At 38.7% G+C, this 27617-nt stretch overlaps 1 protein-coding gene across 2 annotated transcripts in view; it reads right to left on the minus strand.

Moving 5' to 3' along the window:
• Nucleotides 1-385: 385 nt before the first annotated feature.
• ASXL3 (ASXL transcriptional regulator 3) overlaps nucleotides 386-27617 on the minus strand; it is a 176265-nt gene continuing 149033 nt past the window's right edge. For both annotated transcript variants that reach the window (XM_065533939.2, XM_065533938.2), the window contains 4 exons: nucleotides 15914-16010; nucleotides 13597-13702; nucleotides 7453-9409; nucleotides 386-4764 (listed from right to left, as the gene is read on the minus strand). In XM_065533939.2, the coding sequence (XP_065390011.1) occupies nucleotides 1051-4764; nucleotides 7453-9409; nucleotides 13597-13702; nucleotides 15914-16010 (5874 nt within the window). In that variant the 3' untranslated portion in view covers nucleotides 386-1050. The remainder of the gene's footprint in view (nucleotides 4765-7452; nucleotides 9410-13596; nucleotides 13703-15913; nucleotides 16011-27617) is intronic.

Raw genomic sequence — 27617 nt, forward strand, 5'->3', positions numbered from 1 at the left:
CAATGACACTTTTAAAAGGAGAGGGCCAACCTCTGCAAGGTCTGAAGCCAGAATGCACGGGTGTCATCAATAAAGGGCTACAATGATTTCCACCCCCCCATTTTAATATCTAGTAATTGATTACCATGAATAGGATATTTACATTATCAACACATTTATGTGTTCATATATAGCATTTTATTTCCTTGCTTTGAATTTTAGGGCCTTTTTTTTTTTTTTTTTTTCCCAAACCTACTCTTAAAAGCCATACATGAAGCTCTAAAATCCTCTGGGCTTATGGCTATTGGCTGACCAATTGATTTCATATGATCAGGTGTCAAAGGGCTAGAACCAGATTGCTGGGCATGAGTCCCATGCTGCAATTTCAGATGTAGGACACATTTCATTACAATATGTGTACAAAATCCAAGGAAGATCCAGATATTCTGCCATAGTCTTTGAGAAAGAGTAAAACAGGAGGAAAGGTAACACTCAGGATAGTGGATTTCATCAATGGCATACCTCCTTTCATATATCTTTTGTGATAGGAGTAAATACAAGGAATCACACATTTAAATCAGACTCCCCTTTCTAAATAGGATTTAATCACTGTGGTAAAGCTAGGTCCAGAAAAGTCAACTGTAAAATTCCTTGCTGTAATGGCTCATCTATAGAAAAATGCATAACCACTTTAAATCATTCCTCTCATTCTCTTTATATATCTGCATTTCTGGTTATTAAGTAATTAAAAATTTCCTTTTCCTATCTACACCGGGGTTAAAAGAAAAACAAAAATGGGGCATTGACTTGTATACACATGGACAGAAAGAAACTTTCCAAAGCTAGGAATGGCAGCTGAACATGTAAAAGACATGCCAGTGAGCCATTCAGTTGGGAATGCATCCTCCCCTTTATGAGAAATGCAAGAAAATAATGCCATAGAGAAAAGGTACCTGCTTCAAAGCAAAATAAATTAGCATGATAGAAACCACTGCATTATTCGATGTGTTGCTGCTGATGCTATTTGGCTTTTCCGTGTGGAAAAGGGATACTGCATCTTTCACTCATCTCTTATCGTACAACCAGGCATGCTACACAGAGTTTTGAAGGACCTATGCAGTCGTCATGGCAGAAGGCCCCACAGCCTTTGCACACAATCATGGCTTTCAGCCGGCAAGAGCATTTCAGTTCCAATTCATCTGCATTGCTGCTGTCGGCAAAGTTCTGAACGGGCATCTGAGCGTTCTGACCAGGCAAGCCCGTGGCAGGATTGGAGCCACTTCCCAAAATCCCAATGGACTTTTCAATTGCAGATGCTGCCCTTTTGAAACTCGTGCTACCAAAGTGTATTGTTGGATAATTTCCACAGAGCTGCTGTTGTTGCTGCACCTGCATTTTCTGAGCAGCTAATTGGGTAAAAGGCTTTTGTGGCTCAGAAAGCAAATAGGAAGAGAAATCTGCATTTTTTAGTGCGAATGCTTTTAACTGTTCTTTCATTTCATTCTGGTCATAGGAAACTTGTTTCATGCCCAGTTCACAGCTGCTGCTTAAACCTTCCTCAAAAGAAAGAGGTTCCGATTTTATATTGCTACATATGCCCGTGGACTGTGGCCAACTAAGTCTCTTAGTGGTTTCCATGGTAACTGGAGGTTGTTTTGGATCGGATGGGACTTCTGCATTAGGGAGAGGTGGAGGTAGTGGAGGTGGTGGGGGGGGAGGCGGGGGCAAAGCCAAGGGTGGAGGGGGAGGGGGAGGGGGAGGCGGTGGCGGCGGCGGATGTACTAGCGCTTTGTTTGGCATTGCATGTGCAGTGCCTCCCACCTCATCACCTTCTTTCATGGGCATATTGGGGGATAACATGTTGGCTAACCTTAGCTGGTGAGGTGCTGAGGAAAGACTAACCTCTCCCAATCCCTTCTGTTCAAGATGCCTGTTGAAGGCAAATGCATTACACCCCACTGGGGTCTTGGAAGAGGCCTGTAATAGAGCTGCAGTAGGAATGGGGCCCCTGGCAGCCATAGGCATTTGGTAAAACTGCTGTCTGTGTGAGGTACCAGCGTCAGGGTGGAAGCCGCCATTCTTGTCAACATGAAATAGGTTCTGCTGGAAGCTACACGAGGGGAGCAGTCTCTTTTGCTGTTTGACCTCAGGGCTGTGAACAATTCTGTTCTGCATGGAGTGCTTGTTTAGCCATTCTTGCTTAAATGTCTGGCTGTGTCCCAGCTGACTCATGCCAGAATTGATGACACAAGGCACCCCTTTAACATCTGGCTCCACCAACAATTTTCCTGGTTCACATTTAACTTGAGTGTGTTCTCCTACAGTCCTAGCTACTCTCTTTTTGGGGTGGTTTTCTCGCTTTCTCATTTGGAGTGGTGCAAGAGTCCCTGCCAAGTAGCCCTTACCATCTGGATTTGGAGAGCTGGGCGGAATTTCAACGTTTCTCTCTGGCGCTGTTTTACCCACTGAGGTAGTTTGAAGAGGCAACGGAAGCCTGTTGATTTCAAGCTTGGCTCCCAATCTGGGTTGCGGCAACACTTTTTCCAAAGGCAGGTTGCCCTGTAGTAACTGCGTCACCAGCGGGTTGTTAGCCTCCACAGAGGACAGGCGACAGCTTGAGCTCCCTGCACCAGGGACTCTTTTCAGGGTGTCGGTAGCCAAGGAAATAGCCTCTTCCATGGGGCTCGAGGTGGAAGCTTTCACGTTCTGTGTTTGTTGTACACTAGAGGCTACCTCTGCAGCTGGAGGAGGCAGCTCAGGGCCGGGGAAGTCTTCAGTGTCCATTCTAAAGCCCTTGTCTGCTTCATGAAGTTCAGATTTCACAGGAAGAGCGACATTTGTTATGAGATTCCTGGGATGAAGTTCGGACACGTTCAAGTAGCTGGCATGTTCAGTTTTGATAGCCTTTGGACAATTCTGCTCTAGATATTCTTTTTGTTTACTTGAACCCGAGTGAGTAACCAGAGGCTGTCCTGTGCTCCTCATCCCATCATCACTCCAGCAAATCCGGTTACTTGGGTTATACTGATTGCTACAGGTTGTGTCTGCCTCACTTTTGAACGTAGCTGGGCCACGTGCCTGCTCAGCAAAGTTATGACTAGGAGCAGTTGGCTCATTTAATTTATCTGGAACAAGGGGTAATTCTCGGAGACTTGTGCAGGTGGCCTGCAATATTTTACACTCTTGTTTTGCTGCCGAAGCAGCAATGAAAGTGGAACTGTGATCTACACCTTCACTGGCAACTGGCTCAGGCCTACTAATCACAGAGACCTGAGGACACGCCATGGGCTGTATGGATGCCTCTGTCCTCACTGGCCTGCCCTGCAGGTCCAAGTTGGCTTCTGAACTTTCAACGGAGACAGTCAGAGACAAACTGGAGGTCAGCGTGGTGCTGTGGTCAACGATGACTTTACACGGAATTGATCGGTTTATGGCTGCTGGTGCAAAGCCCCCTTGTGGTTGCTGAGGTTTTCCAGAATTATCTGCCCTGTTTCGAGGCCCTGAATTTTTGTCCAGACTTTCAGCACTTAACTTGGGAGGACTATCATAAGAGTTTAATGTCAGCATGTTTCCACTAAACATTGCAACGGTTGGGTGTGCGACCAGAGAGTCTGTGACCGCTACGGAATCACTGCAGCTGAGGGCTGCTCTCACAGTGGTACCCATGGATACAGTGGCCTGTTCTTCACTCCCAGGTATGGCTATCTTCTCAGGAGGAAATCTGTTGTTAATTCCCGTCGGGGGAATCAAGACAGAGCTAGCGGAGAGGTGGTTTGGCAAATTGTTTCCGATGGAGGGAGTTGGCACAGAGGTGTACTGAGTGGAGACTAAGTTACTAGCACTGCTGCTTGATATTAGTAACTGCTTATCATCCATGGAGCTTGATATGCTGGAGCCCTCTGTAGTGGCTGAAATGGGAGTGCTTTCAATACATTTTGGTATAATGGCTATGCATGGAGTGTCAGTTCCCTGGATGGTTTTTAACATGCTTATATTACAAGCAGAAATTGTAGTGTTTGCACTGTCAACAGACATTAGGACAGAGGATTTATCAACAGAACTCACAAAGGGATGTTCTTTAATTGCTCCCGATATAGCAGTGCTGCAAACAGATACAGGGACAGAATTTTTATTAAAAAGCATGGGCACACTGCTATTTTCAGAAGAGGTAGATGAAACAATTTTCTCAGATAAATGTGACACAGGTATGTTTTCATCAGAACTATGCACAGATAAGTCAGTGGCAGTTTCTGGAAGTTTACTTGGGTTAAGAGACTGCTGTAGTACAGTGGTGGTCTCCCGGAGGTGGGCAGACTTGTTGCTAGGAGATCTACAGTTTGGATTGACAATAATGACACCAGTCGAACCTTCCATTTTTGTTTCAGGGGTAGAAGAGACTTCTAAGTTTGGAGGCCCTTCCTTTGAGCTGAGCAGAGGCAACCGGGTCTCTTTAGAGGTCTGGAAGAGATGGGCTCGAGCTTGATGCTTTGCAAAGAGCTTAGCCTTTGTCTGTTCTTTGATGTGTGCCAGGGTTCTCGCCTTTCCACCCTCTCCTGGGCTTCCCATGGCTCCAGAGACAATGCTCGCTGCAGCAGCTACAGCAGCAGCTGCAGCAGCCTCTCGCTGGGCCCGAGCTTGTTGGGCCCGGGCCTTGATATCTGCGAGGGTCCTGGCTCCTGTGTTCCTCCCGCCACTGACGGATGTGCTAGTGGATGCTCGAGACTCGGGTTTGGAGACTGGTTGGCTCTTGATTATAAAAGGTGGCCCAATTTTGGAAAGCTGAATCTAAAAGGAGAGAAAAAATATATATAATGTGCTTCATATATGATCACAGAGGAGGCACGTAGAGGGTGATAATGCAAGGGAAAAGATAATCTCAAAATGTGCCATGAACTACACCTAAATCCCTGGATGTGCCTTTAGGGTATAAAGCAACAAGAAATGTAGCATGAATATAAAAAATTAAGTTTTTAATCTGTTTTAATCTACAAAAACATCCATTGTAACTTCATTTGGAATGGAAATGAAGCATCTTCTTAATGTGTCATATAAATGGATACAAAATTCATGCTTCTAGAATTACAGCAGGCTAAAAAGACTTCAAGATATTTAATTTTGAAATTATCTTTTTTAGTGGCATAAAAAACTGGAACTTCAACTCTATTTGTCTGTCTTAATTTCACCCAAAGAAAAAAGCCCTGACTGAGATACAATTAGAACTCTCATTTTGACTTTACGCAAAGGAACTGTGATCCTAGGTTAATCACTGTGTACCTCAGTTTCTCCAATAACCTCTCTGAGCCAAGAACTCTATGATTTTTCCTTTTTTTAAAAATTATATTTTATGGTCTAGGGTACATGTGCACAACGTGCAGGTTTGTTACATATGTATACATGTGCCATGCTGTATGATTTTTATGCACTCCCATGCTACCTTGCATGCTGCTTTATACATGTATCATAAGAACACAAGAGAAGTTTGTAAACTCAGTTGTAAAATGAGACTAGTTATTTCTGGTCTATTTCCTTCAAAGAGCTGTTTTAAAGATGGAATGAGACTACATTTGTCAGAGTGTTCTGTTTTCCAAAGGGATTGTATTATCATTACATTTGCATAAAAGCAAGGGAAACTCTGATTTTCTGCCTCTAAAGAATTTATGCATTGGGCAGTTTCTTTTGATACTGGTAATCCACAATCTGCTGAATTTTGTAAATGTCCCAACCCATACTGTTTACCAATTCTTGGTAATTAAGAGACTCACAGATTCATCACCAAATTCATGAGGCACAAGGTCTAACAGCCAGCATTCCATAGCAAGGCTGTGTTGCTCTAGTCACTAAAAGCATTCTTAGACATGGCTGTGTAGAGCTGGAAAGACTCTAGTTGACATCCCTCATTTCACAGTTCAGGAAACTGAGGTTGTGCAGGTAAAGCAGTTTGTCCTGCAGTCATATAACCAGTGAGTGACTAGAGCCTTTGGGCTTCTCATTCGGTGCTATTTCCATGTATTCTGTTTCCCTTTTTTCCAGATTATATATATCAATTTAGAATTATGCTTTGGAACTTTGATAGATGAAATTGTCTTCCTGAGCTATCTTGTTTCTCATTTTCTTTTTTTTTTTTTTTAATTATACTTTAAGTTCTAGGGTACATGTGCACAACGTGCAGGTTTGTTACATATGTACACTTGTGCCATGTTGGTGTGCTGCACCCATTTGTTTCTCATTTTCAAACTGCTTGTGAAGTCTCTCTTCTATTCCAAAGGCCAAGAAAAGAAAGGATAATTTTGGGGAGAAGATTCAATTTGCTCTTTTAATATTTTTCCTAGTGTAAAAAATTAAACATATTTTAAATAATTAAACTTAAATATCCTTAAGCAAGAGCTCTTAAGACCAAACATCAAATATTCTTGTAGTATTTACCTTTTCTTCACAGTGCTTAATTTGCTAACTATGTGCTCAATAATATGGCAAGATGGTAACATCTTGCAAGATTCTGACATATCACAACCAGGATACTGACATTGATACAATTAAGATACAGAACATTTCCATGACTACAAATTTCCCTCATGTTGTTATCTATCTATCTATCTACTATCTATCTATCTATCTATCTATCTATCTATCTATCTATCTATCTATCTTTACATAAAGTCCATATGACTTTGAAAATTAGCTTTTGACAGACTGGCATGTTTAAAAATATCTCCTATGAAAAGTTTCTATTATTATTTCTATTGCTTCAGAAATTAAAATGCATAGTGAGTTTTTAATTGAACTTAATGCTCATCTTTTAGACCTCTAGAATCTTGCTTACTAGAGGTTGCTTTATTAAAAAGAGTAAGTACAACCATACTTTTAAAGTCAGCCTGTGGAGAACATGAGTCATATATAAAATGAAAATTTCATACATTTTATATCTACAGATAGAGCATATTTTTTTATTCAAGAAGCTTGAGATGTTTATAATTCTAGACCAATGCTATGATGGAATAATCCACTTTACGGTACAACAGTATAAATGCACTTAGATAAAAGCATCAAGTCAGTATAAATGACAGAGGGTAGAAACTCAAAAAAAATTATACTGGGTTTATGCCGTAAGTTCTCTCAAGAACGTTCATAGGACGCTACGTCATCTTTCACATGTTCCCAGGTTCACACAGGTCTCTGCCCTACACCTGGAAATCCCCATAAACCCAGGGGTCTCAGTGGCCTGGAGACATTTCCAGCCCTATTCTCTTTCTTTAATTCGTTTTTCTTTAATGCTGGGTCTAAACATATGCATGTATCTAAACTGCTTTTATGAATTCAACACAAGGTCATAAAGAAGATCATTTACTATTAGAGGATGATATTATAAATTGCTGCATAAAACCTAGAAGGAAGAAAATCTAATTATTCTTGAAAAATTAGGCTTCTAAATAGGAAAAGCCTATCTACGGAATTGTCTTTTGTTTAATACCATACCTTGAGAGGGGGAACCCTTGGTTCCTCTCTTGGAGGCTGTTCTTTCTCAGGTGGGCTGCTAGATGACATGTTCCGGGTTGACTGATCATCTTCTATCCTAGCTCTCTTTTCCTTACAGATTCCAAAGCTGTGTTGCTCTGCAGTTTTCCTCTTTGATATCTCTGAATCTCTACTTTCATTTCTCATCCCATCAGGTGACTTGGAGGGCTCTGAGGACTTGGAAGTATGTGAGGTTTCTAACCGACTCTGTGTACTCCCTTGCTTGTGTGTCTTATTTCTAGAGCCTTCTGAAAATGAAGTCTTATCCACTGATGAGATATACTGCTTGTCCTGTAATTTAGCAGATGGAAGCTCATTTCCCTTATTCTCTGTCTCTTCAGAAAAGACAGATAATTCCAATGGTGAAGATAACACTTTTTTTTCTGTTCTTTGCAGGACGCTATGATTTTTAACTTTTATCATTTCCGCAGAAGCAAGTTCTGGAATCGAAGCAGGGTAGGGCTTCTCAGTGTCAACATGGGATTTACAAGTTTGCTGACTCAGGGTTTTATTGTGCAAATCTTCAGACGGAAATGCTTCAGGAGTAATGGAAGAACTACTCATTATGATGGGTTCGGGAGTATTAGATAGATTCTTCTGCTGTGAGGTAAGGTTCTCTCCCACAGGTTTGGCAGCGGCGGAAGACTCATCTTTCTGCGGGGAGAGCGGCTCTTCAGATACAGAAGGTGACTTTCTTTGCTGATGTGCCATTCTCTCATTTATGGAAGAGTTAGAAATTGGAGACGCTTCTGAAGGAAGTGGCAAACTGGATACAAAAGTGGTCTCAGAGGTGAGAAGCATGGAAGACACTGAAGAAGTTTCTGATGTTAAAGGTAAGTCGGACATCGGTGAGGTTTCTGATGTTAAAGGTAAGTTGGATATTGGTGATGCTTCAGATGTTAATGGTAAATTGGACATAAGAGATGCTTCTGATAGTTCAGGTGAAGTGGATATTGGAGAGATTTCTGACATCAAAGATGCATGAAGGTTTTCATCAGTGGAATTTCTCTGGTTGTATTTGTCTGTATTTTCAGTGCTAGACACCTCAGAACAAAATGTTGTCTCAAGGGAGGCTGGAGTACATGATTCTTCTGATGTGGACTGTGTTTCCCCTCCTGGGGAAGGCAGGCTGGTACAGGCTCCCTCTGGGCTCTCCGAAGAAAAGGACGTTTCAGAGATGCAGGCATTTTCTGAAAGCTGTTCTTCAGGGTCACTCTGTAGCTCCATATCTACAGAAATTCCTTCATTTGGAAACCGGCCTTCTAGAGAAGATGACCCTGTTTTTATTTTGGGGGTACTGGTCTCTATCGCAGTTTCTGACTCCTTACGTTCTGTGTCACTGACATGAGTCACAGATGAAGTGGAAGGAACAAGAGAATCACAGACTTCTAACTGATCGATAACAACTGTCATTTCTTCCTGGGGCGATTCTGACTTCTCTTCTATCTTAATTTCAATATGAGGCAAAGTTTCTAAAACATCATTCATCATAACACAGGACTCCAAGTTATCTTCAGGAGGTGCTGTTTGGGGTTCTTCATGAGAATTGGTTGGACTTTCAGACTCCTCAGAAAATTCAGGTATTGTCTTATGATTTTCATCCTGGCATTCACAGATACTAGTCTCTACCTCTTCTGTAATTTCCTCCTGAATTACAGATTCTTCAGGGATCAAGATATCCTCTGACTCCGATTCTGCCATTATATCTTTAGCTGGAATTTCTACCATAGGGCAAAGAGTAGCACAGAAACCGGGCTCTGGAGAAGCTGGGCTTTTCATGCTTTTTGACTGTTGTTCTGCCAAGGGTGTCTGTGCAGAAACTGGAAGGCCAGAAGTCCCACATGAAGAACTACTCTGAGCTCCGGCATTGTTTGGTCCAGTAGTGAGCTTCACAGATTCCTCTCTTGACATGCCCAGCCTGTACAGAAATTAGAGATAAGAAATTATTGCTCAACCACAAAACATGAAAGGTACAACTGGGATCTCTCAGGAATGCAGTGTTCAATAGAAGTAAGTGCATCAAATTACATTTATAATCACTAACATGCTTAATTTATGTAAACCAGTTTATAATGATGATGTTTCTTTGCTGCTTTTGTAATCTCAACTAATACTCTGCTTCTGGTTAAGAGCAGTCTAGATTTTTATTTTGTAAAGCAAGGAGATATGAACCTTACCAAGTGTTAGTAAAGGAATAAGAAAATTACATACAACAAAGTATTAGAAAATATTTATAATCACTAACATGCTTAATTTATGTAAACCAGTTTATAATGATGATACTTCTTTGCTGCTTTTATAATCTCAACTAAAACTCTACTTCTGGTTAAGAACAGTCTAGATTTTTATTTTGTAAAATAAGGAGATATGAGCCTTACCAAGTGTTAGTAAAGGAATAAGAAAATTACATACAACAAAGTATTAGAAAATATGAGCAGAAAAGCAAAATAACAGATAGGATATATATTTTTTAAATCCAGAAGTAGAAAAATGCTCTTATAATAGAAAATTATATAGTTTTTGGAGGATACAAGAGAACCAAGAAATTAAGATCAATGGAAAATGAATGAAATTCATCAAATTCTGAAATTGAAATGAGTTCCAAAGATTGGTTTTCTTAAACTAATCTAAGAAGTATTACTCAATCACCTTATTTTGGCATCTGTCTATGGAAATTTCATTAAATAATAACAGAACATATTCGGGGTTATCAAAGTTATTCTACCAGCTTACATTTGTGTGAAGCAAGACTTTTAAATTCTTTCATGCAGATCTCTTACTGTGAAGACATTCCATACATGACAGGTACCGAAAAATCAAGAAATAATTGAGCATGATGTTCAGGTCTTAAGGCAAATCTAAACAGAGTTACAGTCAAGGGTACTGTAAATCACTGTTTTCTGTCATATAATTTACATTGTCAGCATCAGATGGTAGAGAAACATGCTGCTCTAAATGAAGTTAAATTGGGGTACAGGCAATGAGAAAGATAAGCAGGAGAGAGAACATTTCCAGAGGAAAAAGCACATTTAAGTGAAGAAATATAGTCATAGTAACATTGATGCAAACAACACCTCAGTGAAAACCACTTTAACCTTTGCTTTTTAAAAATCCTCAATGTGAAAGGGAAATAACGTTGAATACAGTTTTTGGGTATTTGGCCATTGCCTTCTTTATTTAAATTCAGAAATCTCTGAAAAGGTAGAAAATACTGCCTTCATAAATATTCTCTTTCCTTTCAATGTTCTCTAAGATGAATTCAAACTAAGCTACAATTTATAACTATACTATATACTGAGAAGATCAGAAAAACAACATTACGGATAAATTTAAAGCAGAATAATCTTCCAGAAATAAGGTTCCCTGGGACTAGGTCAAGCAGAGGTACCATTGATACTAGAATAAGTACGTAACATACAGAAATCTATCCACTGGCAGCCAAATTTCTGCTAGGTGGTTAATAATATTATTAAACACGCAGATAGGTAAGTTTATATACACAACAGCACTGTATAAAATATGCCCATGTCAACGTTTTCTTATTTTCACAGAAAAACAGATTTAAGATTGCATAAGGCATAGGAGGAGGAAGATATTCACAGTTCCTCATACTACGCAAAGGAAAACCCTGGCCTCCAGAAATCTAGACACAAATTCACAAGCCAAGCCCTGTAATACTTAGCATTTATACAAATGATGTAAAACAAATATAGAATAATACTATATTATAAAGAAATTAGGCAAGTGAGAATCATAATAAATACCTAAAAAAATTGAAAACTAAGACAGATCTTAACTGGACACTAGTATAAATGTTTAGACACATTTTTGAAAAAAAAACTTAGAGCAATGAAAAGGCACATGGTGTCAGTCAACTACAAACTGTCTGGTGGTAGGGGAATAAAGGTAACCTGGGAGCAACAAAATGAGAAGGGCAGTCAATGAAATATTCAAAATATATCTGCATGCAATATGTAATGAAAGACAGAAAAGATCAAGAGACAAGTCCAGTGATGTGAGAGGACAAAAGCTGATAAACTACAGCAGAAAAAAAAAAAAAAAAAAAAAAAAAGGCTAAGTAGAAGTATGTTTTGTATTCAGAGCTTAATGACGGCAAGACCTTAATTGTTAGTGTTTATTAACAATATCATAGCTGTCACCTTCTAGGGAAGGGGCCCTAGATCTGATATCTAAGGGAATCTGGAAAGCCTCTAAATTTCATGCAAAAAATATGCCTGTGCGTGAATTTTTCTGAGAAGGATTTGCAGGATTAAGACCCCAAGCAAGTTACTTAACCTCACTGTTATAAACCTGGGAAAATTACTTAGCTTCACTTTCCCTCAGCTTCCTAATTAAAAAAAATTATGAATAATGGTATCCATCTTATGAAATTGTTGGGAGGATTAAGTGAAACATTTGCAAAGCTCTTAGAAGCATATCAGAGCCAGTGTATACTCAATGATTATTTGTTACATGAAAGAAAGTTCTCTGTAATGTAAGTCCCTTGAACTGAGGTTCTCTGGGAGTAGAGCTTAGGTAGTCCTACAAACAACTGCATCCCTGGCATCCAGGAGAGTGTCTGGCACAGAGGAGATGTTAGATAAATACATTAATTTAATAAAAGAATGGATCTATCACTAAAAATTAAGAACCAATGCTTTGGAGGTACTATCTCAGTTAGGCTTCTGCCATTACTAAAAAGAGCGCTCCCAGCATTTTCTTTCACAGGCAAAAGGAGAGGGAAGAAGGCTCCTAAGTGGTCTTTAATCTTATCCTCCAGGGTTCTTAATCCTGCTGGGCAACAGCATGACTCCTGGCAAGCTTCTAAAACACAGACTCCTGGGCACAACTCCTAGATTTTGATTTAGCCAGGCTTGAGTGATATTGCTGGTGACTTCATGTGAAGACATATAACTAGCTTGTCACATTTTTAATGTTTGAGAAAAGACATTAATTATCTTTATTTGGTTTTGCTTAATATATGTGTGTGTATATATACGTATATATATAAATATATACATATATAGTATATAAATAAATACACACACACACACACACACACACACACACACACACACACACAAATCCTGGCACAGCAATTAAAAACAGGCCTTCCTACTCAAGAGGACTACGGAGTGCCATTTAGGACAATTCATGAAGGCCAGCATACTCTGAGCACCCTACTCCAAGTGGTCTGTTAAGTATCTAATTTCTTTACATGAAGAGCTCTCACGTGAGACTCCTTCTGGCATGTCTGTCTTTCCCCCATTTACAGGTGTAATTGTGTGAAATGAGATCACATGACATAGGTCTTGTTACCTGCAACCACCTGTGTCCTTTACACAAAATAACAACTTTCAAGCATTGATTTGCATGTGGGAGGTGGAGCGTAAGTTCCTCTAAGGGGGATCTGAAGTGACCGTCAATAGTAAGTTCTTAAACCCCTCCTTTTTTAGGGATCTGATTTTCTGAGACACTAATATTGCCAAAGCAGAATGTGTCTCTGCTAAACATGAGGCAAAGGTGAAACTGCTCTCAGGGTTAGTTCGTCTGCTACCACACTATGATGTAAAGGCTCGTGTTACTTAAAAAAGAAGCTCTCACACACACATAAATTAAAGACAGATTACATTTGAAGAGGAAGATAAAGCAAAAGATAATATCTCAGGCTCTCCCCAAAACAAGGACTAAACAAAGATTAAAATGCATTAGGCACAGTCAATATTTTTAGAAAAATGTGAGAATTAAACACGTGCCTAAAATTACTTATCTATAAAGCATTAATCCATGAACATACTTGAAAACAGGAGAATTTTACTCAAATCTGTTAAGAAATTCAAAAGTGACTTCTTTAAGATTTCATGTGCTACTTTCAGACCAAAATAAATCTCATGAACAAGTTATAAACCCTTGAAAATGCATTTTTTTAAAATTTAAGTGCTGATATACCACTATAATTTCATCTGCAATTTCTTACACTGAGGGACTACTGCCTTTTATCACAGGTTTATTAAGTTTTACAGCATATGAGTGTGCTATGTGAAGCAGAGAATTACATTTTCATTCCCTTCTCAGAGAAATGAGAAAAAATACTCTAGTACTTACTTTTCTCCATAAAACCTCTCAAAGAATTTTTCTTTCCAAGGTTCTGTTTTCTTTTCCTTCTCAATTTCTTGCCTTATCCGCAATTGCATCTCTGGGGTAAACTCTCCTAAAAAGAAAATGCTAATGTATTGAGTAAATGTGGTCACATCTTTTGCCAATTAATAAAGAAAACATATAATTCATCTGAGTAAACTTTTATGGATCTTGAAAAGCACTAGGACAAATAATGATCATTTCTACAGCTTCCCTTTTTATGAACATCACTCAAGATGTTCATAAAAATGCTAAAGCTAAATGCTTTAGAAGAAGGCTAAAGAATTTAGCAAATGTATTACATGCTAGGGGCTACAAATAAAAGAGAGTATATTCACCGTCCTTAAGGAAATCAGTCTGCTGGAAATAGACTATACTATAATGTATAAAGCCCTGTATAGGCCATAATAATAAATGTAGTGAAATACAGAAAGTAAAGCGCTTAATTCTGCCTAAGTTGATTAAGGAGGACCACATGTAGGAGCTGATTCTTGAGTTAAATTTTGAAGGTTACTCAGGCTTTTATAAAGTAATTAAATCACAAGGCCAGAGGTATGAATCCATATATTTATGATCTTTTGAGTGGCCAATTGTGAGTAAAACATATGAAGAAATAAAATGGGAAATAAAAGCTGAGGTCAGTTACCCAATAGATGTTCTAAAGAATGTTCTTCACTTTTCTATGAGAGACAGGGGGAGGTTCTGGTGGCATTCAGTGTAGAAGGAACATGGCCAAATAAGCTGTCTAGAAAAACAGGTCTGATAACAGAGTGAAGAACTGGAGGACTGCAGCTATAGGGCTACTGAATAGCACACAGGAGAGGTGGAGATACTGTTGGGCCAGTAGCAGCAGGAATGTTGAAGAGGAATCAAGTACAATCAAGTAACAGTTCATGACCAGATAGGCATGGAGAAAAGGAAGAGGATCAAAGACATCGGTAAGGTTTCAAACTGAGGAACTATGAGGACAGTTGTGACATTATAGAAATAGAGGAAACAGAAGAAGGAGTAGAGAGGGAAGAGAAGCTAGTGAATTTAATATTGGGCATTTTGGTTTAAACTGCCTGTTATCAGCTAATGAGATCTGCTAAGCACTTGAAAATAAAACATTGGGGAAGGAGTGGGGGGGGGATTAGGTAAGGGGGTGAGGGCCAGATTTGAAAATTCTTGGCATGCTCGCAATAGCTAAAACCAAGGTGGTGAATGAGGCAGCTTAGGGAATACTATGATTAGAAAAGAAAATGTTGGAGGCATCAGATGGAAGAATAGGGGATCATGAGGAAAGCTGAGCAAGGGCTGGCAGAAATGCAGCCCCAGAAAAATAATTTAAATTCTGTTTTTAAAATCTAAAGTAGATGGTTTCAAGTCAGATGGGGTGAAAAAACAAATGAGATATTGGTGAAGGAACTTGAAATGTAAGGACTGAGAACAGTAAATTGGAATTTGCCATTAGTAATTTTTTTTTTTTTTTTTTTTTTTTTTTTTTTTTTGAGACAGGGTGTCACTCTGTTGCTTTGGCTGGAGTGCAGTAGCATGATCAGTAGGTCAATCACTGCAGCCTCCACCTCCTGAGCCTAAGTGATCCATCCACTGTAGACTCTTGAGTTGCTGAGACTATAGGTATGCACCACCACGCCCGGCTGATTTTTGTATTTTTTGTAGAGATGGAGTTTCACCATGTTGCTCAGGCTGGTCTTCACTCCTGAGCTCAAGCGATCTGCCTGCCGAGGCCTCCCAGAGTCCTGGGATAATAGGCATAAGCCACCACGCCTGGCTAGTATTCTTCTCTAGGAGGAATATTTCAGTTATATAGAGTGGGCCCACCCTGACTGTAACAGTGTGAGTGTGTAAAGAGGAAAAATATAGTAGCATTGGGCACTTTTTAGTCTTTCAAGAAACTTGGTGACTAAAGCAAGAATCAGGTGAAGCAGTAACATCCGGGGAAGAGATCATTCAGTGAATTTTCTTTAGGTGCCAGAATGCTTAAGAGAATGCATAAGGGATCAAACAGTGTCATTAAAATTACCATCCCCAAGAAAATGTTGCTGCATCAAAAATTTTACGATGTTCAAGATAAAATTATGCTTTCTTCAAAAATATCTGACATCAATAATGTCAAGTATAACAAAAGAATTCGTGAACTCATTTGGAAAGGGATATGAGTTTTTACTAAATTAAAGTGTACTGTGGGGGGAAAAAGACTGGGAAATCAGAGAAAGGTACAAAGCTCAGTACAGTATGTGTACTCCAATAGGTCACATAATAATAGAAAATACAAATTTACCTTCTGCCAGTCGCTGTTTCCACCCTTGTGCTGCATATGCAAAGAATTCATTATTTAGAGCTGAAGTACTGAGGCGTAAAATTCCATCACTTCCCATCTAGGAAAATAAGCCGACAAAAACAAGGTTCCATCAGGAATAACTCAAAGCAAAAGTATGCAGGAAAGAATCAAAAATTGAGTGGTGTTTGGTGGTGTATGTGTGAGGGGGAGGAGGCGGGAAGGAGACAGAGAAAGGAGAAGGGAGAGTAAGCAGGAGCTCCAGTGAGAGCATGTGCAGGGTAGGAGGAAGACAGGAAAGCGACCCAACAAAAGATTGGTCTCCTGGGATGAATACTAGGAGATTAGATGTATGCATTCTGCTTGCTGATGTGTAGGAGACAGAAATAATTAGTGTTGTCCTTGGCTGGCTTCTTATGTAGTTGGTGAGTGAATTTAAAACACATAACAAGTTAAACAATGTCAAGCATTAGGTGAGTGAGAATTAAGAAGCTCAGAGTATAAGCTTCTTAAATGTAAATAAATGTAAAAGCTCGGAGAATATATGTATGTAGACATGAGAGTGTAGGAAGAACCTGATGCAGCCTCATGAGAGTCTAAGAGGATCTGGACAGAATGGTTAGAGATAAAAGCATAACGTATACTGTCAACGAGCATGAGCATTACTGCAGAAGCAGAACATAATGAACTATCAGTAACTGGGGCATTTATGAAGGTGTGAAGATGCTTTCATCTGGTACTAAAAGGCCTGGCAAACTGTAAACCCAACTAGATCTTCAAAGATTTCCTCTTACTTCCACATATAGAATTCATATATCCTAAGCACTGATTATAATTACCTGAAAACACACTTAGAGATTTCTTATCCTCAGTTTTTTATTTGTTTTTGATCTTCTCTACACTCCGTTTTCACCTATTGAAATACTATCACTCTTTTAAAATTTAACTCAAATAATGCCTTCATGAATGTTTCAGCTGAATCATCATTCAGGAGCAAAGGAGAATACTGAACATAAAAAGCAAGTGTATTATCTTAAAGTGGATAATAGCTAATCAAAGCCAGCAAAGAGAGACACTGAGAACAAATGCAAGATACGCTGATTGTTGACGCTGTGACATCTACAGGGAGGCCACAGATTCGAGATCGTGAGGGTCTTCATTTAAGATGGCACTGGTAACCACACTAAAATATTCAATACACTTGAAAATTTTCAGGCAATATTTCATTTATTCATTGATTTATTGTTTATTCATGCTCAATTATTTCATCTTATTCAAAAGAAACTTGTTAAGCCACTCATATGAACCTATGTTCAGGGCACATGTATGGGTGCTGGAAATTCACTGGCAATAAAGAAAAACACCCTGTATTTATACTCTGAATATATTCTACATAGAACAGATACTTTTGGTCCTTGTACGCCCTTTACCCACCTGGGTTCAGCATGACTGATGTACAGTTACATCACCATGTCAATGTCCCACCTCATAGGTTTACCAAAGCTCTGATACATGAATGAATAAATGTCTCAGCTTCCCCATCCTTTGACTGGACAACTCTCGCACACTTATCTCTGCAGTGTGGTTTATGCACTCAACCAAATGGGTGCTGTTTGGTGCTATGTTCCCAATGGCTAGAATACATGGATCTGGGAACTAAGGGATAGAATGAAAAAACCTTTGCACTATCATTCCCAAACAACCACTTGCAGACTGCATGCATTCTGTCCCCATAGCTCTAGACTCTGTGGGATTAGAAGTCCAGGTTCCCAGCAGGGAATCACTTCTATTACAGCAGGGTTTCTCAAGATTGGCACTGTTGTCATTTGGGGCTAGATAATTCTTTTTAGTGGGGGCATGTCCTGTGTAATGTCGGATATTTGGCACCATCCCTGGACTCTACCCAGTAGATCCCAGGAGCAATTCCCCATCAGATGTAACAACAAAAAACATCTCCAAACACTGCCAAATGTCCCGTGGGGGCAAAATCATCCCTAGTTGAGAACCACTGCACTAGTGGATAATGTAAGGGTCCCATTGTAGCCAAAGCTTTGTCTGGTTACTTTGTATTACTAATGCTCTTGGACCAGTAGGCAAAGAAAGGAGATAGGATAATCAATCAGCCCTAACCATCATGAGGAAATAAGACTGCTGCAACAGGGAAGGGATGAACAGAAGGGTGTTGGGAATGCCGGGGATTCCCTGGGACATCTCTTGGTGTTATTCGTGCCTCGTGATTGACATCCTGACAGGGCAAGACAACCAATGGCTCAAACTCCTCAGGGATGGTGGTCGGGGTCACTTCTAGAAGTGCTAAGAGTGAGAAAATCAGAAATGAGTATCAAAGGAGGGAGATGATGAGCTCCAACCACATCCTTAAAACCAGCTTGAGACTGGCACAGCCTATAGCTGATCCACTAACCCTCTGGTCATAAGTCTTGTTATTTTCATTTTTTTCTTCTTTCCAATATATTAGTATTACGACCAGTTACTTTTTAAAGAGTTAAAGACAGAGGGAGCTTAATGTGAGGCACAAGATCTGAGTGGTACAAGAGGAAGTCTACACCAGACATTTCTGATACTCCACTTTATATCATCTTGGCTACATGAGTACAGAGTAAAGAGGGTAAACAGTTGAATCCACTACAGTTGAATCCACTTAGGTCCAATCTAAGCCTGTAACACTCTAAGACTTTCTCTGAAACAAAAAGAACTTCAAGTTCCCCTGCAGGTACAGCCTGGAGATGCAGAGTTTGTCCCTGGGTGCAACTCCCAATTTATTAGAGACAACAGACTGTAGAAAAATGCTTCATTCTCCTGCTGTCCTCCTGTGGAACAGTTTTGTGGCTCATTCTACACATTTTCTCCAATAAATGAGCCACAGTGGTCCAAAGGGCTTCTCTCCTCCCTGTCTCACCCTATTTAACACCTGGCTTTGGCTCTAAAATGACCTGTCCTCCAGTTCTTGTTCCAGTCCTGTTTCAGGAGGGAAAAGGTGAGGAGGTTCCTAAGTAAGACACCAAACCTAAAGAGCTTGGGCTTTATGCTTCACATGGGAGCAGCCCAGTAAATATACCATAGGCCCCAGGTTAGTCCAAGTTTCCCCCTCAGTTTACTCACGCATATTTATTACCTTTTTCAATGTAAGCCATGATGGTGGAAAGTTGTGAAGCGCCACTCTAGGCAATGGGAAACATCAAATTTTTGAAGCCAAGGAAAAAACCTAAAAGGTATGTGTTTAAAAAGATGACTTTGGTAGCTGTGTAACAGAAGAGAGAAGGAAAAATGAAACTGAGACATTGCTAGAAAGGGTATTGGAGTATTTCAGTAAAAGGCTATGAAAGAAAAACAAATCTGAGATATATTTATGACTGGATGAAGGTCTTCAGGATTAAGAAGGTAAAGTCATTGGGAGAACATTTCAGGAGACATCGAAGTTGCTCAGGATGATTCTGGGAGATAGGGTGGATGAAATGATGGCCAACCTTGAGTACAAGTCTTCAAGAAATGTTATAAAGGAGTTTTAGTAAAGCCAATAAGGGTGAGGACAAGATAGTCATATAAATGATATGCCTCTATGAAGTCTGACATTTTCCTACAAATATTAACTTTGAATAGATGTCCTTGTGATTCCAGAGCCTTGAGAAAATGGCAACTCAATTTAGAAAGATTAAAAGGGAAAAGGTATTCATATTGTAAAGACAGATTTCAATTAAGACTAATAGGTGGAAGGCAAGTTCTCTGAAGAGGGAGAGAAAGTTACTCACTCTGGAGCACATGCATAGAAGGCATGGTGGATTAGAATTATTCTGCATTTGAGGACTTAAGACTTTGCCTTATAAACTTCTATAGTCAGTGTAACATTTAGCATCTTGCAGAGAGTAAGTAAGTTTATTGTACTGCCCTTGCTTTGGGTAGTGAAGGATTTAAAATTTAACTCCAGTAGCTGACATACAGAAGTTGAGTTCCATATATCCTACCAAGCCAGGGGCATGGTGAGTAATTAAAATTTCAGCATAATTTTAAGATACAAATAAATACCAGATCCAGATTAGCTCTGACAGATTCTCCAGATCTCAGCACATGGAAATGCAAGGCAGTGTGACATAAACACACTCAAGAATATGAAAGCTAGCCCTGGAGGAAAATATTTTTATTTTAAAAGAGAAAAATAATTTTAACTGCCAGATCCCCAGGCTGTGACAGACAGTACAATTAAATACTAGTGCTGAATTTGATTTAGGAAATAAATGCCAATGAAATGTTTTAAATACACCATTAATTTTATGGGTTTTAAGAAATACTGTCCGAAAGATATATTTGAATGAACTGGAACGATAAACATTTCTGAAAGATTTATTCCTAAGCTATAATGTGTTTTCCTGATTACCCAAAATAGAAATGTTCATTCCCCAAATCACCTAACTCTCTTATAATGAAGGATCTAACTATTGATAAGTTATAGTTCCTATTTCATTAGCAGGAGAAAAATTCTGAACATAATCTTTGTTCCAAAGGAAAATAAACACTAAAAGAAAACTTACGGCCGGGCGCGGTGGCTCAAGCCTGTAATCCCAGCACTTTGGGAGGCCGAGACGGGCGGATCACGAGGTCAGGAGATCGAGACCATCCTGGCTAATACGGTGAAACCCCGTCTCTACTAAAAAATACAAAAAACTAGCCGGGCGCGGTGGCGGGCGCCTGTAGTCCCAGCTACTCGGGAGGCTGAGGCAGGAGAATGGCGTAAACCCGGGAGGCGGAGCTTGCAGTGAGCTGAGATCCGGCCACTGCACTCCAGCCTGGGTGACAGAGCAAGACTCCGTCTCAAAAAAAAAAAAAAAAAAAAAGAAAACTTACTCACATAGAGATCCTTTTACAAAGGTGTATAGTCTTTCTTGGTAAGTGTATCATGTGTCTTTGGTATGGATACTATTAACATACATTTTAAGGAATGGGTGGCAACTCGAATTCAAAGGGTTAAATAAACTGTCCTCCTTGCGTATCATACAACGCTTGAAGAAGAATGCATGTTAATTGGGTGCAAGAATAGATTTATATTTGATAATAATCCTTTAAACCTCTACTTTCTAAACCACTGTTTTCTTATTTTGTGTTTCTTGCAAGTGATTCTAACTGCATGGTATGAGAGTTGCTGAGAACAGTGAGTTCTGGAGTTAGAAAGTGTCTAAATAATAATGGTGCACCGAGAAGTACTAAGTAATCTGGACTTCATTCTACAGGCAATGAGGAGTCATTCAAAGTAAAGCCAAAACATGAAGAAAACATTCACATTGAGTATGTGCAGGTAAGATGATTGCTGATGTACAGAGGGTAGCAGGATGAGCCTCTCTAATAGAATTAACGAGAGACATTTGAGCAGAAAGAAATGCAAAAGCAAGCCACACAGCCAGCTGGGAAAGAGTTAGCCAAGCGAAGAGAATGTAAATGCAAAGGCCCTCAGGTGGGGCTTGCAAGGAGGCCCTTGGAGCGAGAGAGCAGAAAGTGGGAGGAAGAGGAGCGGAGGGGACAGGATCCCCTGGGCCTTGTCACCCACTGTACAGACTGCCTTCTCCCTCGGGGGGGCTGGAAAGCCTTTGGAGGGTGTTGGTCCAAAGAATGATAAGTTCTGACATTTCCAAAGGTTAGCTCTGATTGCTGTGTTTAGAAAAATATTTAGAGTACTGCTGTCTAATAGCAATATAAAGGTGAGTCACATACGTGATTTCAATTTTTTCTACTAATCGTGTTGGAAAAAATAAAAGAAATAGGTAATTAATTTCAATAATGCATTTTCTTTAATCCAAACTATCTAAAATATTATTTCAACATATATTCAATATAAAATATTGTTAATGAGGTCTTTTACATTCTCTTTGAAAACGAATTCTTCAATATCCAGTCTATCTTTTTAATAGCACATCTCACTTCATATTCTAGTGAGCCATATTTCTAGTGCTCAAAAGCCTCAAGTGGCTAGTGGCTACTGTACTAGACAGCATAGCTTTAGCAGATAAAGATCTACTGGGCACACTAGTATATAGGGTTTTCAATAATCCAGGAATAAAATGATAGTAGCTTGGACTGGGGTAACAGCACTGGAGGCAGCGTGAAATGGTTAGGTTCTGATTACATCCCGAAGATTGAGCCAGCATAATTTGATGATAGATTAAATGTGTGGTATGAAAGAGGGCAGGTGAGGATGCTGATTATAATTCCCAGTAGATGTCTTCGATATGTTACTCCTACTACAGTGTAGAGGATGCCCTGGAAAAAGGCAAGACTAAGACAGGTATTTCTGTTAACTAGCATCAAGAGCCAGCAGAACCAATGATGAAAAGTTTTCAGATTGTTCAGGCAGTGGAAACAGAGAGGAAGGAGAAAATTCAAGAGAAGTATAAAAACCAGAATTGATGGTACTGAGAGATAACTGGGGTTAAGAAAGATGAGACAAAGATGTGGAAGATGATTCCCAGGAATAAGGCTTGCTAACTGGGTAGAGGCTGGCACCAAACATCACGACAGGAAAAGGCACAAGGGGGAAACAGTATTTAGAAATAAGAAATGAAGGCTTTGGATATGTTGATGTCATTAACTGAGAATAGGGCAAGATGCTCAATGGTAAATATTTTTCCAAATAGGAACGATTAGCAAATAAAGTGTAGTTGGAAACATGGGTATAGATGAGAACATTCGAAGAATATTTACCAAAAGAGAAGATGGCTTAAAGCAGAGTCCTGAGGAATACTAATGTAAATGGAATGAGGAGGTAAAGTAGATCCTGTTAGGAAGACTAAGAAAAAGCAGAAAGAGGTAGGAAGAAAATCAGAGCAGGTGGCATCATATTGATAGGTGTAAGGGAAGAATGTGCTTGCAGAAGGTGATCTGTATTGTAAATGTGCTAATATCTATCAAGCCTTTTAGCATTACTAAGGTAAACAGTGTGTGCAGTACACTATGTTAGCTGCTGTGTCCAATACAAAAATCAATAGGATCTTTACAGCAAAGACAACCTAGACAGTGAGACACTAATCAGGAGTCCAATACAATATAAGAGAGTAATGAGCATATGAACTATCATATGTTGTTATTATTGAGCCACTTATACCCTGCATGATCAAGCACCCAATGCCCTTGTAGTCTACATCCCAGTACGAATAAAAGCCAGGGTATTGACTCTCTTTAAAAGGTAAATTTTAATTTTTTCCTTACCACTAAGTATAATTCAGATGGCCCAGGAGATCTGAATGATATGCTCAAGATTTATCCACAAGGGAAAATGTTATCCTTTAGAATAACATAAAGATAGGCATAAAAATGAAAGAAGGCTGTTAAGAGGGAGGGATTCCCTAAAGGAGATAGATCAGCAGTATGCCAAAGACAATTTTGCAAATAAGTTTTCAAAGTTATTTCCAAAATTGCAGTAAGACAATATTACCAAAATTGTGTTTTGAAAAACAGGTATTTTAATAGATAAATCCATCTAAAAGAAATGCATTCTTCCATACAATAAATATAGCCTGCATGTACTAAATATGGTTAAGTAGTTTCATTTACTGTATTATCTAGTATGCTAAAATTTATTTTAAATCCTGAAGAATAAATTATACAGTATTTCCCAAACTTTTAAACTTTATAATCATCTCACAGAACAACCATCAGTATCTCATGGAACAACTATTCCCCAGAATATAGTTTGGGAACTGATGCAATAAGCATTGTAAAAGTATCATTGACAGAAACAGCCAAACGTGATAAACATGGGACAATGAATTTCCCCATGCTAGAGATTATGTCCCTCTTTAACAAATGAATATAAGTTTCTATTCTGAGAATATTGTGAGAACTAAGTATTCAGAATAAATAGTGAAAAAATATTAAAGATAATGTAATAAACCTTAACCTACAAGCTTGAAAACCTCAAGTCAAAGCCACTGAAGGAAACAATTCTTTGCAACCACTGTCAAAAAAGTCCTAATATATGTAATAATTTTTTAAGTATTGTGATTATAATGCTGTAATCAAGACTGTATCTAGTCATATGAGGGCTAAATAAAAACTGTTATACAGGCATACCACAAAGACACTGCAAATTCAGTTCCAAACTACAACAATAAAGTGAATGTTGCAAAAAAATAAGTCACATAAATTTTTTGGTTTCCCGGTACATATAAAAGCTATCACTATACTGTAGTCTATTAACTGTACAATAGCATTATGCTAAAAATCAATTTACATACCTTAATTAAAAATACATTATTTCTTAAAATGCTAACAATAATCTGAGCTTTCAGTGAGTCATAATTTTTTTGCTGGTGGAGGGTCTTGCATGGATGTTGGTGGCAGCTAACTGATCAGGGTCGTTGGTGGCTGCTGAAGGCTTGAATGGCTATGATAATTGCTTAAAATAAGCTGGCAACAAAATTTGCTGCATTGATTCACTCTTCCTTTCCCAAAAAAACTTATCTGTAATATGTGATGCTGTTTGATAGCATTTTGCCCATAGCAGAACATCTTTCAAAATGGGAGTCAATCCTCTTAAACCCTGCCGCTGCTTTATCAACTAAGTTTATGGAATATTAGAAGTCCTTTGTTTTTACTTCAACGATGTTCATAGCATCTTAACCCAGAGTCAATTGCATCTCAAGAAACCACTTTCTTTACACATAAGAAGCAACTCCTCACTTATGAAAGTTTTATCCTAAGATTGCAACAATTCACTCACATCTTCAGGCTATACTTCTAATTCTAGTTCTCTTGCTATTTGCACCACATCTGCAGTGACTTCCTCCACTGAAGTCTTGAACTCCTCAAAGTCATCTATGAATATCAGAATCAACTTCTTCCAAACTCCTGTTAATGTTGCTATTTTGAACTCCTCCCATAAATCAGAAATGTTCTTAATGGCATCCAGAATGGTGAATTATTTCCAAAAGACTTTCAGTTCACCTTGTGCAGAACCATCAGAGGAATCACTATCGATGGCAGCCATAAAAAATGCATTTATTAAATAATAAGACTTGAAAGTCGAAATCACTCCTTGATCCATATGCTGCAAAATATGTATTGCATTAGTAATATGACAACAACATTAATCTCCTTTTATATCTCCATCAGCTTCTTCAGTGAGCCAGTGCATTGTCAATCAGCAGTATATTTTGAAAAGGATATTTTTTCTGAGCAGTAAGTCTCAACAGTGGACTTAAAATATTCAGTAAGCCATGTTGTAAACAGATGTGCTGTCATTCAGGCTTTACTGTTCCATTTACAGAGCAAAGGCAGAATAGATTTTGCATAATTCTAAAGGGCCACAGGATTTTTGGAATGGTAAATGAGCACTGGCTTCCACTTAAAGCCACCAGCTGCATTAGCACCTAACAGAAGGGTAAGTCTATCCTTTCAAGCCAGGCACTGACTTCTCCTCTCTAGCTATAAAAGCCCAATGACATCTTTTTCCAATTCCATCTGCATTGAAAATCTGTTGTTTAACACAGCCACCTTCATCAATAATCTCAGCTAGGTCTTCTGAATAACTTGCTGCGGCTTCTACATCAACCACTGCTGTTTCACCTTGCACTTTTAGATTATAGAGATGGTTTCTTTCCTTAAACCTCATGAGTTAATCTCTGTTAGCTTCCAAGTTCCCTTCTAGCACATCTTCACCCCTCCAAGCTTTCAGAGAATAAAAAAGAGTTAGGGGCTTGTTCTATATTAGGCTCTGGCTTAAAGGAATATTGCGGCTGATTTGATCTTCTATTCAGACCACTAAAACTTCCTCCATATCAACAATAAAGCTGTTTCCCTTTCTCATCATTTGTGTGTTCAGAGGAGTAGCACTTTTAATTCCCCTCAAGAACTTTACCTTTCCATTCACAACTCAGAATTATTTGGTGCAAGAGGCCTAGCTTTCGGCCTATCTCAGCTTTCAACATGCCTTCCTCACTAAATTTAATCATTTCTAGTTTTCAATTGAAAAGTGAGACGTATGCAACTTTTCCTTCCACCTGAACTCTTAGAGGCCATTGTAGGGTTATTAATTGGCCTAATTTTAATACTGCTCTGTCTTAGGAAATAGGGAGGCCTGAAGAAAGGGAGAGAAATGGGAGACAGTTGCTCAGTGAACAGTCAGAACACATTTATGGATTAAGTTCACTGTCTTATAAGGGCATGGTTTGTGATACCCCAAAACAAATACAATAGTAAAAAAGATCACTGATGATATATCGCCATATATATAATAATACATTATCATATTTTAATATTGAAATATATAATTATAATAAAAATGCTTGAAATATTATGAGAATTACCAAAATGTGACACAGACACACAAAATGAACACATGCTGTTGGAAAAATGGAATGGTGCCCATAGACTTGCTCAGTGCAGGGTTGCCTCCAACTTTCAATTTACCAAAAAACACAGTATTTGTGAAGTGCAATAAAGCAAAGTAAATTAAAACAAGGTAAGCTTACATGGCTTTCAACCTTCCTCCAAGTAAGTTTTAAAAGTATGGCGTGGAATCAAGCAAAAGTGAACACAAAGTAAATTTTAGAGAGAAAATATTACTGAACAAAGCAGCACTTACATGGAAATGTGGAAGGCTTTTTGTCATTATTGTTACGATGGAGTTTTAAAGAAGATGTCATAATAAAAGCCTGTCTTCCTCTAAGCTGTCCTTTTCTACTACTTACTGCTTTTGTGATATGTGTATATATGTACCTCTCTACATCCATCTATACATATATATACACATGTACTTTAATATACATACATGGAACACGCATACACATTTATGCAATTATCTATATACACACGTACATATATGTATATGTGTACATATAATTTTTTCTTTTTCCTTTGCAAATAGAATTTTTAGTCAATCCAACCACTTGGCCAAAATAATGGTCTCCTTTCAAGTGGAACCTTTTGCTGTTCTCAAGAGAATGAGAACTATCCTCCGGATCCCACCGCATGACCTGTCTACATTTCCAAATCAGCAGAGGAGATAATCTGTCAGATGTTGGGGAGGCTATTCCTTAGAATAAGACTGTAGGAAAGCAATTTCTTAGGCCCCAATTAAAAGAAAGAAAACAATTCTCTTGTTCTAAGACAAAAGGGTTTTCTTATAATTGCTGCTAAGGATTTCAGCATATATAATCAGGAAAGCCATATTTGAGGGATGTATGCAATGTTAAAAGCAAATGAAACAAGGAGAATATTAATATTGATTCTCGAAAGGTTTCAGGTATTCAGTTTCAACTACTGTGCTTACATGGGATTTCCCTTAAGCTTTCATGCAATATTAGTTAAAACAATAACTATTTTCCAATGATACTATTCTACAGTTTAAAATTCTGACACCTTTTCTAAGAATCAATCTGTTTTCATATTCCAAAGACAGGAATTGCTATTAAAGTGCTATAATTTCTGATTCTTCAGCAGCCTGCTCAGAAGAGATGTAGCCTGTGGCAAAATCAGTAAAAATAACTGAAATAAAGACATCTGAAGGCAAAAATAAAGCCTCTGACAGATCACGCTTTCATCAGCTTCTCCACAATTAGAGAAGTGTTTGATGTTCACAGTATATCTACTTTATGACAAACTTGTGGAGGACCTTTGGCCACATCTTGGGACATTCTGCTGGGCCTCGATGAGAAGTGATGTTTTCAAAATTGGAACAAGTAGCAAATATGAGAATGTGTATGTT

Source organism: Macaca fascicularis, chromosome 18 (assembly GCF_037993035.2).
Source record: "Macaca fascicularis isolate 582-1 chromosome 18, T2T-MFA8v1.1".
Lineage (NCBI taxonomy): Eukaryota > Metazoa > Chordata > Mammalia > Primates > Cercopithecidae > Macaca > Macaca fascicularis.